This window comes from Poecile atricapillus, chromosome 5 (genome assembly GCF_030490865.1).
Source record: "Poecile atricapillus isolate bPoeAtr1 chromosome 5, bPoeAtr1.hap1, whole genome shotgun sequence".
Taxonomy (NCBI): domain Eukaryota; kingdom Metazoa; phylum Chordata; class Aves; order Passeriformes; family Paridae; genus Poecile; species Poecile atricapillus.
The window spans coordinates 7,154,946-7,168,134 of NC_081253.1; the positions used below are offsets into that span (position 1 = coordinate 7,154,946).

The window sequence follows — 13,189 nt, forward strand, 5'->3', positions numbered from 1 at the left end:
ACATTGTTCTTTTTCCTTTCTTTTTCTTATCTCCTTTTGCTTTTGACAGGCTTGCACACATACAGAAAGGGAGAACATGAAAAGTTATTAATGACAAAATACATGTCCTTGAGGTTTTTTTGTGACCAGTTCACAATTAGTTTAGTGCAGCTATTGTTTGTTGGTATCAAAGCTGATGATGTTTATGAAAGTGTTTATGACACTGCTGCAGCACTCTTCTGTGTGTACTGTCATGTATTTTTATTGCCTCATTATCAACTGCTTGCTTGTAGAGAAGCTGTCAATATAATTTTAGAGAGGCTACCACTACCTAATGACACAGGTAATTAAGCCCTTGGAGACCATTATTCTGACCATATTTTACTTGTTTAGGCTGTTTTGCTCTGCTGCTGTGATTTGGCAATCTAAAGGCTCTGAGCTTTCGTTCTGACATCTCTGATGTGACCTGCTCTTGGGGGTGTTTTCTAAGCACCTGAAAATTAGACTACAAGAGGAATTATTTGTACATCAGAGGCTTCTTTAGTAGTGGATCTGTATTGCTGCTTCCTGCATCTGTCCTGCAGAAGGATAAACTCCTCTGAGCTGGAACAGGAACCTGTGCTGTTCCAGGCAGTGCTGCAAGAAACCTACCTGGAAGGAGGCATTCATTATGCTCAGGAGAAGATACTTGGAAATCACTGTCCTGGCAGTCTGGATCTACTTTTAAAGCATTTTATTTATATATTTTTCATTCCATAACTTGGTGATTTGAGGGTTTGTCATGTGAGGTGGTCCCAGTCACACACAAGGGACATCAGAGCATCAGCTGCTCCTGAAGACAGTCACAGCTGATCAGCCCAGAACTGCCTCACACACTCTGTTTGGAATGCACTTGAAGATCCAGAGCAAACTCTCTGCTGAGGAGAAGAAAGGGAAGACAAATTTTAGATTGGAATTAATCTAAAGGAATCTTGGAATTAAAATATCACATCATTATTTGCAACACAAATATCACTTGGAGTATTCCTACACATTTCATCCATCTTTGCTGATCTTATATTTCGAGGTTTTCAGGAAGTCACAGCTGATGTGAAAATCTCTTTTTTTTACTTTCTTTACTGTAGTACTTTTGAGCTGAAATTTGGAAAGGCTGAAGTCCAAAAATTCAAAAGAATTTATATTGATTAAAATTGCCTGTTGTGTTTAAAAGTTCTTTTAAGCAAATCTCATGGCTGGGAAGCAGAACATTGTTTCTTGGTGTTCTTTGTGAACATCAGAGGTGACGCATTTTGGGGGAATCTAAGTTCAAAGTGGGAAGTTTCCTCTCATAGCTGGGCCTTGTGTAGTTATATTTGCAGGAGTTTGGGCCTTTGCAGTTGGCTGTAGAACATCAGGAAGAGGCTGGAACTGTCATATGAATCGGATTTTTGATGTAAGATTTAGGTTATTGAACCAAACTAGGAACAGTTTCTTGAATTTATCTTTTTTTAATTTACTTTTTTTTCATTTAACATCCCATTGACTCCATTGGTAGTTAGTTTTTCAAAGCCCTTAAATTCAAAAATAGCATTGTGACATAACAGAAATTTTTGCAGCTGTGTGAGGGTGGTCTTGGTACCACCTTGAATCTGTGACTTAGAACTGAATGAGAGCTTTTTATTTTTGAGTGGTTGTTAAATTCTGTAACTTAAAACAATAGTGGTTGGTCTGCATCAGGGTCCTGATATGCAAAATGAAATATGAGTATTTGGAGGAACTGCTAGGCATATCTTTCCATACAGCTAAACATTTGCAAATATGGAAAAACAAATATTTGTTTAAAATGTAGAAAAAAAGTTAAAAAAGTAAACCCCCACCAATATTTGAAGTTGGAAATATTTGCAGTCTGTTTGTATAGAGTTGCCTGTAATTTTTTCTGAAGCTTTTAGTTGTGACTATTTCTGGTGCCTCCAGCATGAATATAGTTTGAAAGTATGAACATATGTTTAAGATGACACAATAATTAACTTTCTGTGCGTGCCTGCTTCTATCCACTTATAGTTAATGAAAATATCTCCTGTCCTAAGGTCCCAAATATGTTACTGGGGAACTGTAGGAGGGACAGTCCTTACAGTTGAAAAATCCTTTCAAATGCTGGTGAGCAGCTTTTCTGCGAGGCTTAGTCTTGGGCTGGATTTGATTCTTCCAACTTACAAAATGTAAGTAATGCCTGTAATTTACAAAATCATATACAGGGCTGGTGATGGAAGACACCCATGCAGTCCATATGGCATTTGTCTATCTGTCAACACAGAAATAAACATTACCACTGATTTCTATTGCCGTCCAGAAGCTTTTTGCTGTAGATAGAAGTTTGATGAGTGAAATCCATATGACTGAGAGAGACAATGGAAACACTTCCAACATTTCCTGGCTCAGATGGTAGTTAGAGCAGTTTCAGAGAAATGTCAGGCCTGCCATTGCGTGATAACAGAATTCAGACTTGTGTGGGAGCAGTGATGTGCCAACGCTGAGGTCTTTCAAAATCCTACCCTACTTATCTGGTGCTCAAAGCACTCGTGTTATTTTAAGGATACCTTGAAAATTTCCACTGGGATCAGTGGCCAGTTCAATAAAGTAAAAGTTGTGCTCAGTCTTTCAGCTCTGTGTAGTTTGGAGTGATGGTTTTGTCTGGGGGACAGAGAACCTGATTAAATTGTCCACTTTGGGGAAGGATCCTCCTCTACTCATGTGATTGGAGCTTGAGGCCTCTTTCTTTCACTCCAGCGTGGCTGTGCATCGGCTCCCTTCATCATGTGCAAGGTCCTTGTGGTGCTCCTCATCCTCAGAGAGCTGCCCTTTGGGCCACAGGTCAAATATGCTTTGAGTGTGTTTTGGAAAGAGGGGTTTGTATGAATATGTGAAAAGAGCATGGCTTGTGCAGTTTGGATTTGCCACTAGCAAACACCACAGGGCCTGTGGTGGGGAAGGGACGGTGATGGTGCTGCAGGAGAAGGGTTTGCCTGGATATTTCTCGATTGATAAGCACCTGTGCTGATGAACAGAAGGAATAAATATAAATTATACATTATATGGTGTCTTTCTGCTGCTGTTAGGAAGGATATTATTACTTTATTTTCCAACTGAAATATTAAATGGGGATATTGAGCATTCCGCTTCGCCCGGCTCACTGCTATAAGGCTTGTACCAGTGCTATATCCTGAGCAGAACTGAAAACCCCTTGGGGCTTAAAGCCCCAGCATTTCCCATCTGTCAGTTCTCTTTTTGTCACATACCCATTTGCACTTCTCTCTCTTTAATCCATTTCCAATATCTAAATCCTTTGTAGAAGGCTGTGTCTGTCCCCTGGCCCCTGCCCTTGAAGCCATGGGCTCACAGCTGGCTGCAGGGCTCCTCAGGAGGGACACAGGGGACACAGCTCTGGAAGGAAGGAGGAGCCACTTCATCCTGGGGAGCAGCATGGCTCACACAGGAGGCTCCTGGCACACTGCAGTGTCTGGAGGTGAGCCTGCAGATGGGGGGAGAGCTGAGGAGGGCAGGCAGCCACGTCTGTTCCCAATGGGAATCCCTGGAGACAGAGCGGAGTAAGCAGCGTCTGCAGCTCTGCCAGCCACTAATTTAATTGAAACCAGGTAGAAGGAAAGACATTCCTGCAAGGGTGCAGTGAGCAGGAACTGCTGTTGATGAGCTCTTTTTTTCCTGTTACATCTTGTAAAGCCACTCTGATATTTTCCCTGTTTAGCCTGATCCTTGCAAAGCTTTGAATGGAGTGGTGAAGGAGGCGAGGTGCAGGTATCCCCAGTCCTGAAGTTCAGAATTACTAACAAGTGTAGAAACAGATTTATCTGGGATCTGAGAGAAGCTCTTTGGTTGGTTGGGTTATGAGATTGGAGAGAGAGCTGGGAAGCTTGGACAGAGGCACAGAGTTCTGTCACAAGGCCAGACAGAATGCAGTCTCTGAAAGTCCAGCTGGTGAAAACAGCAGCTGATTCACATGTGAACAGGAGCTGAAAGAGCTGAGAAACCACACAGGAACCATTCCATTGTCAGTGATCAGGTGGTTGGAAGGGCTGAGACAGCTCAAGGAGATAAAACCCTGACCACATCTCCAGGAAATCTATAACTAAAAAGAGAAGGCAGGAGACTTAAATAGGAGAGAGATAGGAAGCTTCACTCTTTCAGATAAGAGCTGGAAAAAAATATCCTCCTGAGAATTTTAACTACACTGAAGTAACAACTTAAGCTGAAGATAGAGAAAAATCTGTTATTGATATTTTTCTCTAAGACTAAAAAATTATCCTGCACCTTACATGAAAGAAAAAGCTAAAATATAAAGCTCAATTACTGCAGTAGGATTCTGTAGAAACCTTTGGATACATCTCTGTAAGACCAAGTCAGAATCAAGCTGAAGGAATTCTTGTGGCATACATTCGAAATAACTACCAAGCAATGTCACATCAGCTTGAGGATGATGAGAAGGGAAGGTGATAGCACCTAGCAAAAGGTAGCTGCCAGCATGTGGAATTCTGGAAGGAAGTAGGTCAAGGGGGAAGGGGTTGAAGCTGTCTCTACCTTCTAATGCTGAACAGCTCCGTGCTACCTGTCCCTCAGAGGGAGAGCTGCAGGCAGGGACATGGCTGAGCAGAGTGTGGGCTGGAGAGTATTTATTTATGGCACAACTGGGAGAGGCACAAAGCAGGTTTTCTGACCATGATATTGCTGTGGCATGGCACAAAGGACATGCCTGCCTGGGAAAGTGATGGTCCTGAGAAAACTGGTAGGAAATTTAGGAGCTTAATTGCCCAGTACTGATGCTGCAGCCTCAGCAGGGACTGCCCAGGCTGGCCTGGTTGGAACTGTGCTCTGGCACTTGCAGGGAGTTGCAGCAGCAGGGCCAGGCAGGGGAGGGAGGCAGCAGAGCTGTCAAAAACACAACAGTGAGAAGCATTGAAAACAAGTCTCCAGCAAAAATACAGAGGAAGCTTCCTCCTCAACCTCAGACACAGGAGAGCTGTGGGCTGCTCCCTGGGCAGGGAATGATGATTCCTCCTTTCCAAAGGTTCCTCTCTCCCCCTTGCCCAGAAACTAACTCGGGAAAAAGCCAAAATAAATAACTGTCCATTGCAATTGGATTAATTTCCTGGTATTCTCTCAACAGCACAGGACAAATTGCATATTTTAAGTGGAGGAATGACTTTGGTTCAGGAGGAATAGCAACAAGAACCTATGGATCATGAATTCAAGTCCTCAGCTCTTGACCTTGATGTGTAATTAATTTTGTAAATGAATCAATTGTGGCCTAAAACTGTTTGTATTTTTCATCCTGTTACTCTACCCTTGTAGGCTGGTTCAGAGTCTCACTTTTTCAATGATTAAAAACATGTTAATTTCAGCCTAAATATATTTCTAACCATGAAATACAACTTGTTTTGTCAATCATCTGCCTAAGGTTGATTTAGTTTTCTTTCACACTACTTTTTCTCACTGATTCTCTTATGTAAGTCATACCTGGCCACTTAAACACTTGGTCTCTTCAGTTTAGCAAGTTGTTTCATCTCTTCTTGTGGCACAGACTGTCATTTCAACAGCTTCAGAGCAATCCCTTTTGTGGAATCCTCTCTGGATGAGCCACTCCTGAACACTTGTGATTGTAATTGTAAATATCTTCCAGATGGAATCTTGACAGTGCTTTCCACAGTAGCATTAATATTTTATGTTACTTAAATTCTCATATTTCAAGAACAGATTCTGGTTTCTGAATGCCTCATTTCTTCTTCTGTTTTGTGCTTTGAGAAATTTATCCTTAGGTTAGGACTGGTGGAGATCTGTTCCTCTACGCTAAACCGGCATTTTATCAGGAAACTTAAGGAGCTTGTGTTGAACATGGTTTTCATTTATTTTTTCCCCTAAAGAAAACAACCATATTTGTTAAAAAAATAGAATTTGAAAGGAACACTTGAGTTTTAGGAAAATGACAATTTTCCATTCAAATAACAGACATAACAGAAAATTTAATGGCCCTATGCGAGATGCTTCAGATGAATAGACAGTAAATAAAATACAAAAGAAAGGGGAAAATAAATGTTCTTAAATAGTGCTTGAAGAATGTAGACTCAGAAGTGATGAGCTTTAGAGACTGATTTTTCAGATTTTAACAGCTTGCTAGTTACATAAGATACAGAGAATCCTTGGCAAAGCAGTCCAGCAAGAAGGCAGAATACACGTGTGGGGATAACTCTCCTAAAAATAATCTGGAAGTGCTGGATGTTGGATTGAGTCCAGTTGAGATATTAGAATCAAAACCAAGAGCAGATAACCTTTTGTGGTTACCAGAAGGGGGAAAAAATATAGGTCAATGTGTAGAAATAGCCTTTCATAAAGCTTATAATTTTTCTGCTTCACTTCCAAAATTTTCATACCCTTTGGTGGCCTTGTTCAGGGAGCAAAGCATGGGATCCCAAGCTAAATTTATAGAGGCTTCATTATTTTTTGCATTCTTTAAATAGGATTTGTAGTAAATCGCTCTGGCATGTGCTGTCACTGTGGAGAGTTTTATAGATCATAAGATAACAATCGATTTTCAATTAAGGTGCCATTAATTCATGCATCAAAAACTCTCACTCATAAGAAACGAGTCTCGATTATCCTCCTGTACCATATTTGGTCCTAAAAATGGACAATTGGGATGTGAGTGAAGAAGCAGCAGCTCACAAACTGCAAGAGCACTGGCCATCAGAGCTTTGCAGTGAATTTGACTGTGAGCACAATTCACCTCCCTGTTTATCAGAAAATTTTTCTTTTTCAGATATTCCATGGGTACCCAAAGCTTGTAAGATCCCCCCAGGGCTGGTTTAATAGTGATGTGACCACACAATCTGTTATGTCTGTGGTTCAACTCAGTAGCTGTCAGCTCTTACAGGCTTTGCTGCAAACAGCAAAACCACAGAAGTCTCAATTGTGATGAGCTCTTGGTCATGTTGCAAAAATTACCCCATTGCTTAGAAGTCTGGGTGCTGATGGAAAGTGTTTGTGATTGCCACAAGAAGATGTGTGCTCACCTGTCCCTGCTCAACAAGACAGGGTTGTGGTCCAAAATAGATTATCTGAGTTTGAAGATTAAAGGACTTACTGAATTTAGGAATTCATAATTTTCCTGAGCTGGTTTAAGTGATCATAGTAATATACAACTAGACTTTATTTTCATTAATACTCTTAGGTCTAAATTGAAAAACTGTGATTTAGTGCTGGTTGAATCTATTCTTTCTCCTATTTTTGTTTGTTTATTAATTTGGAAGAATGTTGTGGAGGACTAGCACTGGAACTGCATTTGCATAGATAAACACAGTAATTAAGAATGCTATTACACCATTAATTGAAAAATGAAACTGTGGGCATGTTAAGAAATTAAATCTTTCAGTGAGGACTGCACAGGAATTTATGGTGTGAACCAAAATGATTTGTTCTTTCATGTAAAAGGCATCTGATTAAGGTCAGCCTATGAGCAGAAATGGTTCCAATCTGCAACTGAAAAACTGCACCACTGTCTGCACTAGAGATTAGAGCTGGCTTGGTTTTATGCACATTTGGTCAACAGATGGTCAAACTATTCTGTGGGCATTCTGGCAGTGTAGAAGTCTGCACATCAATGACAAAAAAAACATCACAGGAATAAGTAGAATGTCAGTGTTCATCTGAGTAGAATGAACACCTAGTGTCAGCTTCTTGAAAAGTGGCATAGTGGGCTGACTTCAAAGGAGAAAACCTGGAATAACATCACATTGTTGCTAAATTAGCCAATGCCATTCATTCTGATAAGACTGAAAGAACAGAAAGACTATGAGGCTTGTATAAAAGATAATGCTATTGGCCTTTGGCCAGAGCAGTTAGCTAATATTTTCTGTCTCGCTGGATTGTTACCTTAGAAATAAACAAATATAAAAAAGATACACTATGAATAATTCTTCTGCTCAATTTCATTTGGAAAGAGTACTACACAAAAGCCATGTTTCTCTAAACACAGTAGAAATAAACAACAGCAGGCAGTTCCTGGTCTGATATGCCCAGGAATACGGGCACATTCTTCAAGGTCACTGTTTTAATACACAGTGTATCTGGCAGTATGATTTAAGGTATTCCTTTCTCTCTCCTGCTTTTGCATCACCCTTATGCCTGTGTTACAGCAGTTTTCCCTTCTCCAGCCCCTATTCCATCTGGGCATTTTTTCCAACTATCTCAAGGGACTGAGGCTGCTTGAAAGGAAAAGAGTGAAAAATATGAAAGGGAGAGAGAAAAGCTGTTGCCACACGGCTGAAGGAGAGGCTGTACAGGAGTGAGAATCTGTGTAGGACATGGGGAGTGAGGAGAGGTGTGAGGAGCTTTGGCTGGAATTGTCACTCACCAATTTTTGTTGTGAAACCCAATGTGTTTGCTGTGTCCATCACTGCTCCTCTGGTTTTGATCCTTTTCCTCCTCCTACCCATAGCTGAAGCCAGCCCTACTCCCAAGGCTTTGTTTTCAGCCTCTGTGACATCTCCTAAGCCCATGGGATTTAATTTCTGATCCACCTTGAATGGGACCAGTGTTCCATAGGTAGCTTCCCTTTTTCCTGTTGTGGGAAGGAGCAGAACTCCTTTTTCTGGGCAGGCTCCATTCAGCAGGGTTAGTGTTATTATCAGTTTCACATTCTTGATGAGTGTGTGTAGATCAAAGACGACCTTTGATGGTGTCTATTAACAGCTTCTAAAACAAAGTGCAAATCTTCCACCTTTAACTGGTGGAGTTGAGCTTGATTGCATTGTCCTGAGATGGTGGTACCAGACTGAAGCCTGCACTTGTTTTTTACACCTGTTTGGAAGGGCAGAGAAGGGTGAATGTGTTCAGCAGCTGTGCCCCCATGAACCAAGGCACAGGCTGCACCCACAACACAGCGAGTGAACACCAGTAATGCCATGGACAGCCTGCACAACTCACCATGGGCTCAGAACACAGCTGCCTGTGGGCTTTTTAATCTGTTCCTAAATGCCAGGAATCTTATCATGGTGGTCTTGTTTACACTGTTAACAAGGTGAGGTCTTTTGCACACATTTGGTTTTAGTTTTTGTAATGAGCTTCAATAGGATTTAAACAATGCAACTAATTACTGTGCATATTCAAAGGATAAAAGAGTGCCCTTAATGTGTTATTCATAACATGGAGCATGAGAATATTATAAGGCTAGGATTGTCTTTAAATATTAATTTCTTGGTAGTCATGGATGCATTAGGCTCTTGTAAAGAACAAAAACACTGAATGCAACTCTTAAATTTTTCCATGCAGTTGACTTTTATAAATATTCTTATTCTCTAGAATGGAGGAGACAGTGAGAAATCTGCTACAGAGCCAAGGATCCCCAGGCCAGCATGGAGAAGGAACTGTCAATATCATGAAGGTATATCAGGTACTAGTGACTTATTACCTGTTTTTTTGAGATGGAAAAGTTCTTTAAAGCAAAAATCCCCCTACCGAGATAAATGTCTTTGTCATTGTTTCATTTATTTGTTAATTATGAATACTTGTGTTAGTTGGTTCCACCTACATTTTCCCAGGTGTTCTCTCAGCAGATTTTAAGGTTTTTCACTTTTATTGCCCTTGTGTTATCTGCTGTTGTTGCTCCTCATAGTTCACAGGGCACAAAGAAACTAGTTTTGAAGAATTTATTAAAGCACTTAATATTTTAAGTCATATGTTCCAGCATCTGTAGTAAACATAGCTGTTTTTGACAACTGGACCTTCAGGTTGTGATGGATAATTTTATCACTCATGTTCTTATTGGGTGTGGGGATCCCTGCTTGTGGCAGGTGCATTTTATCCTCCTCACTAGGGGTAGAGAGAGTCTCAGGACAGAATTTAGGAGGGATTTTAGAGCTTGTTCAAAGGGAACTGGGTCTGTTTAGAAGACAGAAGAGTTTTATGTTTCCTGGAAACTGTGAACCTAAGGTGGAAAAAGCTTTTAATTTAAGAGCCTGGAAACAGGAGTGAGATACATCTCAGTTAATCTAATGTCAGGCACAAGAATTCTTAAAAATATCACTTACTGTAATCAGTCCTGTGCTGTTATCTTTTTAAACAGAATAAGCATTCTTATAAAATACTGAAATAATATATTAAAGTCTATACCAGGTATTGATCCATCAGATAAAACACTTTTCAAAAGTTTTAGTTATATTAGTTCATTCTTACAGCTGATGGAACAAAAATACAGCAGTATAGCTAAACAAAAATGTATATAAAAGAGTATTTATCACTGTAATTAAATTTCCATTTTAAGCTTGGTTGAAGAGAAAAGAATCTTTTAGTTTAACCTTCAATATAATCAAATTTTCTTGTTATAATGATAGCCTGTAAAATTTAATTTCAGGACAAATTAAATTTTTTGTTGAAGTTATAATAGAACATAATTCTTTAGAAACTGGTGACAAAGGCATCTCTATTTTATACATTATCTTTTTGGGGTGCAAAATTGAAACTCAGTTCCCTTCTCTTATTTCAGGGTTTAAATCCATATATCCTGCCACCATACAGTGGTTGTTCTGACGTGGCCTTGATGTCAGTCTCTCCTTAAGTTGGATTTCTTGTCTGTGTGGTCATAACAGACATTTGGAATGATTTTATTATGTGCTTTTCTCTGTGCTATCTTACTGTGGAAACCCCAGTAAGGTGGTACCACAATTAGGCTTCAGCTTCTTTGTTTTTGCACTCTTAAGAGGAAAAGCGAAAAAAATACTGCAGTTTTGTTTCATAGAACTGAGAGTTTGGGGGTGATTTGTTTTTCTTTTGGGAACTAAACTGGAAAAATATTATCTATGTGGTCTTTGAAATTTTAGATTTTGTGTGCTGCTTTTCTAAAGGGGACATAAAGTAGTAATTAGATTTCAGTACTTGTATATTTCTGTGTAGTTTTGTTCACTCTTTTATTTGTTTCTTTTTTTTTTTTTTTAAAAATAGAATTTGTGTATGGTCTTGGATTTTCTTCTCCTTCTGGGCCGTACTGACATAGACATTTGTTGTCTCCAGGCAGGCAGGAGAGTGAGCACTGTGGTGTGTTTTGTATAATATTGCCTGGGTTTATTTTCTGACCAGCAAAAGAGCAAGGCTGTTCTGCCCAGTTATTGGTGTGAGAACAGTTCTTCATTTTTCTTCAGCTCTAGCAAACAGCCTCCTCCACCAAAAAGAGAACCCCTTTTGTTCCATTCTTTCTGGACTCAAGGTTTTGTTTGAATTTGGTGGGTGGTACTCTGGGCAAATTCCTCAAACTGGACCTTTGCTTTCTTTCAGAGTGAAACTGTTTCTGTCCTAGGGGCTTAAAACACCCACATACCTGTGTCTATGGGATTATATTAATGCATAACAGCTTCCTTCCCTTCCTGTTCTCTTCTTGTTCCTGGGAATATTTTCACTGATGATATCACTCAGCTGTTTTTTTAGCCATTTTTATTTCTTGCATATTGCCAGTGTGCAATTTTTGGATATGAATTTCTCTTTTCATTGCTTCTGAATTTCCTCTCCTAATCCATGACTCAGAAGCAATGGGTTTTTCTGTCATGGAGGAATAGCTAGGCTGCTGCATCATACACCAGTCTGTGGCTGGTAAAACCGGTCAGAAGTACAGAATATTCGTGTCGTGTTGTGAACGTTGTGGGCTTCTTTTTTCTGAATGGCTTTTTGAGTCATTCTTCCTCAGATCCCTTTTGTTCACTTTTATGACAAACATGAACAAATGGCTTTTTTTTCTGGGAATTTCGAGGAATGGCTGCATTCCCGTGCCCTGGGATGGCTCCCTGCCATGTAGGTCAGAGATGGCTTCACTTGGTGTGTGACCCAGTCACGCAGTAAAAGCTGGGCAGTGACCACGTGTCACAGTCAGCTCGTGCCTGAAAACCTCCTCAAAACAGGTACAGGCAAAGAATCTCTGGCCTGAAATGTTTACAAAGCATTTTAATATTGAGAAACATATTAATGAAGTTTTGTCTGAATCATTATTATGTTACTGAAAACAGTTGTGTGGAAATCATGGACAAACATACCATTTAAATAGATGATGAATCTTAACTAAGTGCTGTGTCCAAATACAGCAGGATGCATCAATATTGGAACAAAGACAATTCATTTGTATTCCTCCAAATGTGCTCAGGCAGTTTTTTTGATGTATTTATAAGCATAATTCACAAAAAGGAATAGAACCTGAATGTAAAACCCAGGTAATGTTCCTTAAAAATACCAAATGTAAAACCCAGGTAATGTTCCTTAAAAGCACTGATGCATTCAGGTTTTTGGGAACATGATAACCGTATTATCAACCTGTATTTGTGAAATGAAATTTTATATGCTATATTCATATGCATACAGAAACCTTTATTGAATGTATAACTACTAAGACTGTTCTGAAAGCCATCCTCTACAATCAGTTACCTTACAGAACATATCCTGAATCTCACATTTTCTCTGTGATTGTGATCTCATGATCAAAACTATATGATCAGTTGGTTCAGTAGAATAAGGGATTCTAGTGAAGATTCACAAGTCTGTATTTCATAACAAATGGGGGCAAATGAGGTGATTTCCAGTGTGACTTATTAAGATATTTCCCATATTCTCTGACACAGTGGTGACTTAGTTTTAGTGTGTGAACTTTGTTGAAGTAATTATATGAATAGTCATAAAAGATAACTCTGCTCAATAAATGCTTTTGATCTGTTGAACATTGTTTATATAGTTTTTTTAAACAAATCTAATTATTGTTCTGGGATGTATGAAATTGAGTTCTTATTATAATACCAATATGCCTGACTCCAGAATAAATATTCTTCCTAGTGAACTTTAAATGTTGCATAGTGATAATGTTAGAATAATAACAATAACAAGGTGGAGCCTAAAGCATGCAGTGTTATTGCAATATTTTGTTAGGTCTTGCCAGTATTCTTACTTAAAGCAAAATATTCTCTTTCCATAGAGCTAGATGCCCTGTGGGATTTTAATTTGCTGGACTTACAGATGAGTTATGTGATTTCTTTTGGGTAAATGAATTAAGAAGCAGGATTGTAAATAAAATTCTCCTTTGTTATCAGTTTACATAATAATAAAGGGAAAATTTATAATGAATGCTTGCATAAATGTAGACAAGAATGCATGTTATTTGAATAGCCTTAACCACCATATTTCTTACTTTAAAGTT

At 39.3% G+C, this 13,189-nt stretch overlaps 1 protein-coding gene across 1 annotated transcript in view; it reads left to right on the forward strand.

Annotated features, from left to right (window-relative positions):
* NCKAP5 (NCK associated protein 5) overlaps window positions 1–13,189 on the forward strand; it is a 352,741-nt gene that overhangs the window by 212,768 nt on the left and 126,784 nt on the right. Inside the window, exon 6 of the mRNA XM_058840560.1 lies at window positions 9,325–9,415. Coding sequence (XP_058696543.1) covers window positions 9,325–9,415 — 91 coding nt within the window. The remainder of the gene's footprint in view (window positions 1–9,324; window positions 9,416–13,189) is intronic.